We start from the raw sequence: 4,406 nt of genomic DNA on the forward strand, positions 1-4,406 counted from the left end.
GGAGGATCTGTTCCATGATCTTCACAGGTACAGATTTTCAGGAACAACGATGCTCACAAAGGTACCTCACAAAGCTATATCCCTGCACTAAAATGTTTTCTTAACCAGTTTGCTCAACCTATTCTCAAAAGTTCTTCCTGTTTTTGATGGTATTAGAGTCTTCTGTTCCTGCCTCTGCTTCTAGCATTACAGAAGTCATACTAGTTTTTAAGGATGTAAGATCCAATTTTGCACGCTGTGAGTGAAAGGAACAGGAAAGTCCTCTAAACGTGACAGGTCCCATGAATAGGTCTTTTAAGCTCCACCTCAGCCTATCCTTGAAGCTAGTCATTTATTTATTGCCCTAATTTATTCTCATGAAGATTAGGAAGCATGAAATGATTACTAAGATGTAACTGCCATCACAATAACATCCAACAGGCTAAAAGCTGACAATAAATTTCCTTTGCACTGTGATACTCTGCTGTCATGCAGTTGTCTCCAGTGGGGAGAAACAACTAGGCAGCAATAACTGTTTCCACAAGACTATTACAACTAATGAGTTAAAAAACTGACCTAGTTGACTGTCACGGTTAAAAATATAATGCCTAGACCTAATTTCATTGAAGCGCATGTGATTTCATAAGACTACATGCCCTTTACAAGTGTACTTCACTTGAACACGTAGTCCAGGGGTCTATCCATGCCCTGGATCTGCCTGCAAAGCCTTTGTGCTTTATCTAGTGAAAACTGGGAAACTATCATCAACAGAAAGCAGTTTGTTCCCCTGTTTAAGCAGGATGATTGGAAATCCAAAGTGTTTCCATTGTTTGTGCTTCCCAGAAAAAAAAGCTTTCGCTTAGCTCGTGCGTTGCGTGCTGGGAGGAGCATGCAGAGGACCAAATCCATAAAATAGGTTTCTGGGACAGTAGTACACAGAATGGTTGCCAGTTTTTTTCCCAGAAAACATAAGCTGTTTCACAGAGCATTAAAATTAATACAGCTTAACATTACTTCCGCCCTAAATCGAATCAAGATGTTAAACGGACAGAGGACCTTTTGATATATTTATTATACTGATGTTATTTTATTCTATATTGTCTTAAGACATGATCTAAGGTCTTTAGAGCCATGAAAGATATTCCAACTGACTTCAGAGAGTTTTTGATCCAGTTATAAGGTACTTCCACCGGTCTGTAATGAACCGCAAAATCAAATTGTGCTTCAAACAAAAATGCCCACCAATTGCAGTATACTTACTAAAACACAGGAATGCTTTAGAGTATAAATGACTCTTCAACAGGAGACATTACAACCAGCTTTAGGATACAGTGCATGTTGGCATGAACTTATCTCTTTAAGGAGATAATACCTGTATTTGAGCATTTTAAAAAATCACTACAAGCCTTTCTTTTAATCATTTGGTATAACAGAAAAAACATTTAAGCTAATGAGTGTGGAAGACCTGCTGGGACAGTCAGTAGAAAAATAAATCAAAATTGATTCCAGCTCTGCCACAGCCCTGCTACATATCCTTGGTCAGCCACTTTATTTGTACACCAGTCTCCCATTGTGATAGAGTAGGTATACAAATACACCATTTTCCAAAATAAGCAAGGGACTTAGAAGCCTGAATCACACTCTTCAGTGGGGATCTTCTCAAGGGTCTCAGTTCCCACGGTATCCAGCTGACCTCCATCCAGGGCTGTCCCTCTCATGGGGCACGGAGAGAGCGCAGCGCAGTTCTGCTCTGGTGACACCTCAGGGAACTTCAAGCAAAGTCAACCATGTCTCTTCTACACAGTCCAGCACTAGGAAACACAGCCAGCACTAGGCAGAGATAACTATCATGAGCACTGAAAACCATGCAACTGTGTCGGCACAACACTGGATCTATGCTGACACTCGTTGTCTCTGTGTGATCCATCCCTGGACATAGTTTCAGTTAGAACATGTCTCCTTACCGCTCTGTTGCATAGACCACACAGAGCCTCTGAGCAGTGGGAGAAAGAGGGGCTGGGTAACAATGGCTCAGGGGCATTCTGAAATCCTCCTTTGTGTAAGTTGGTTGTACTAGTTAAGACACTATCCAAAGCTCTTCAGTACAATAGCTCAGTTGTATGGAAGCTACCACTTAGCCCTCACTGCCAAACAGCCCCTTCCATCTGGATCACCCTAGGTGTGACCTACAGCATTACCTTCAATCAGCTTTCAGGATGGCAATAAACACCTGCATTTTGGACAGGTCATCGCCAGTGCTTTGCCTAATTATTGTGCAACCCTGGAGCCAAGATTCCTCCTAAGGAAGAGAATCAACCACTTTGCTCCTCCAGCAATGAGAGAGAAATCCTACATCCCAGTGCGCTGCACTCCTGCCTGCTGACATCGTGGGTGGGAGGTGCAATGATGGGCTTAAATCACAGCAGGGGGGATTTAGACTAGATTTCAGGAAAAAACTGCTAAGAATGAGGATTACAAACACTAACAGAGATAAGGTGCAATCTCTCTGTCACTACTGATTTTTAAGAAGGAATAAAATAACCCGTGTAGCAGGGAGATGGACTAGATGCCTTGCTGAGACCCATTCCTCTGATGCAAAGCAGAAAAAACAATCAGTAATGAGAAAAGCATGCAAGTGGCACTTACCGATTGGTGTGAGAATTGCAATGCATGAACCAGCTGCGGTTGTTGTCAACGTACATGGCCCATGCCTTGTCGTCCTTGCCTAGCATCATGTCCTTGACGACATTAATCCTGGCAATACCAAAGGCTGGATCCGGATGGTTGTCATACCGGTCCACATGCAGTTCCCAGTAATGCACGCCCTTGGAGAAGGCTGCTGTGCCAAGAACAACCCGGTCATCGTAGCTGTTGCAGGTGGCAGTCTGGTTGTCATTTGACAGCACGATGTCTCTGTGAGCTGAGGAGGGATCAAAGGCGAACCATGCCACTGTGGAAGGGGAAAAGGAAAGGCAGGATTATGGCAAAACGGGCCGCGTTCAAGTGTCGTCTGCTTTACTTCAATTAGGAGGATGAGATTCTGCCTTCCTAAAGATCCCACTGCACTTTCAGGTAATAAAGACAATCTTTTCTCATTACTGTAGGCAGCTACATAAGATTGCTTTGAGCCAATACCCTGCTGTTTTTCAGCTCAGAAGTGCCTTATCTTATCTGTGCTTGTTCCTCTGAACGTAAGCTGCTAAGGGCAGTGACTCTCTGTTCTTACACAGTAAGAAGAAAGTCATTGAGGAGACAAAGGCTTCTCCATGCTAAGGAAACTGCTCACATCATAGGTGAATTGGTTCAGGATCGCCTTTAATGGAAATGGAGTTCCACTGTGTCTCTGCCGGTTAGGACTGACTCCACTAGTTTATCAAAGGAGGGGAAAAAAAAAAGTCAAAAAAAAAAAAAACCAAATCAAACAGAAAAAGCTCTTAAAGTATAAATATTTTATACTGGCCTGTTTTGGCAACATAGCATAAAAGTGGAAGTGATAATAGCATGTACTTCTCAATTCATTACTGTATCATTAACAAAGATGAACTTCTTGTAATGCCCGTATGGATGTCAAGTATAATTACAGAGGAACAAGCATGAATTCCCACCTCTGTATTATCAAACTTTGCTGTGAAATTGAAGCAGCAGTGAAGAAAAAGGCAAATTCCAAAGAAACATGGAGAAGTGGAGACAGAGTGGCACAAAAATATCCTGTGTGTTGCATAACTGCTTCTGTATGCTAAAGCAAATAAGAATCCTAGTTAGACCCTCAGATTCTACAGCCAAATAAAATTGCATGATTTGAAACCTAAAGTGTTACTGATAACGGAAAATCCCCAAAAGCGCTAGGAGGAGAACCCCTGTGCACACTCAGTTCCTGGCCTCTCTGCTCAGGTGATCCAAAATCTCCGTGCCAGGAAGTGGCAAAGATATTAGCGGGTATAAAGGGATGCAAGTGTCCTGCTGCTGAGACCTGCAACTTTTCACTTAGAAACTGGCAAAAACCCAACTCACCATCCGACGTCTGTAAAATAACTGTCTTGCTGTAAGGACCAACTCCCGATGAGTTGAAAGCTTTGACTCTTGCATTATAGGTACTGTTGAAATGAAGGCCATCGATGGTGCAGAGTGTCTCCTTGCCAACGTATACTTCCTAATCATTCCAAAAAAAAAGGAGGGCAAGAAAGAGGGACATAGTTTAACTGTTTCTCTGTGCCTTGTGATCACATGTTAAAACTTCTAAATATAAACCACAAGAGAACAGCTTCTCATTGCTTCCCAGGATATAGAAGTTAGGCTGTTATAACATGGACAGTCACAGCACTGGAGACATCAAGGATGGTTAGCAGTGAAGACACTAAGGTGAAGATGAAGCTGGAAGGGTACAGCAATAAAGGGCAACACAGAAAGATCTTAATTTTTATCCTCTT

At 42.4% G+C, this 4,406-nt stretch overlaps 1 protein-coding gene across 1 annotated transcript in view; it reads right to left on the reverse strand.

Annotated features, from left to right (window-relative positions):
- Positions 1-2,621: 2,621 nt before the first annotated feature.
- Positions 2,622-4,406, reverse strand: part of LOC104161517 (tripartite motif-containing protein 67) — a gene marked incomplete at its 5' end in the record, with an annotated part of 19,521 nt that continues 17,736 nt past the window's right edge. The window contains 2 exons of the mRNA XM_009699990.1: positions 2,622-2,929; positions 3,991-4,129. Of these exons, the coding sequence (XP_009698292.1) occupies positions 2,622-2,929; positions 3,991-4,129 (447 nt within the window). The remainder of the gene's footprint in view (positions 2,930-3,990; positions 4,130-4,406) is intronic.

The sequence above is a fragment of the Cariama cristata genome, unplaced genomic scaffold (assembly GCF_000690535.1).
Source record: "Cariama cristata isolate BGI_N322 unplaced genomic scaffold, ASM69053v1 scaffold16405, whole genome shotgun sequence".
NCBI classification, from domain to species: domain Eukaryota; kingdom Metazoa; phylum Chordata; class Aves; order Cariamiformes; family Cariamidae; genus Cariama; species Cariama cristata.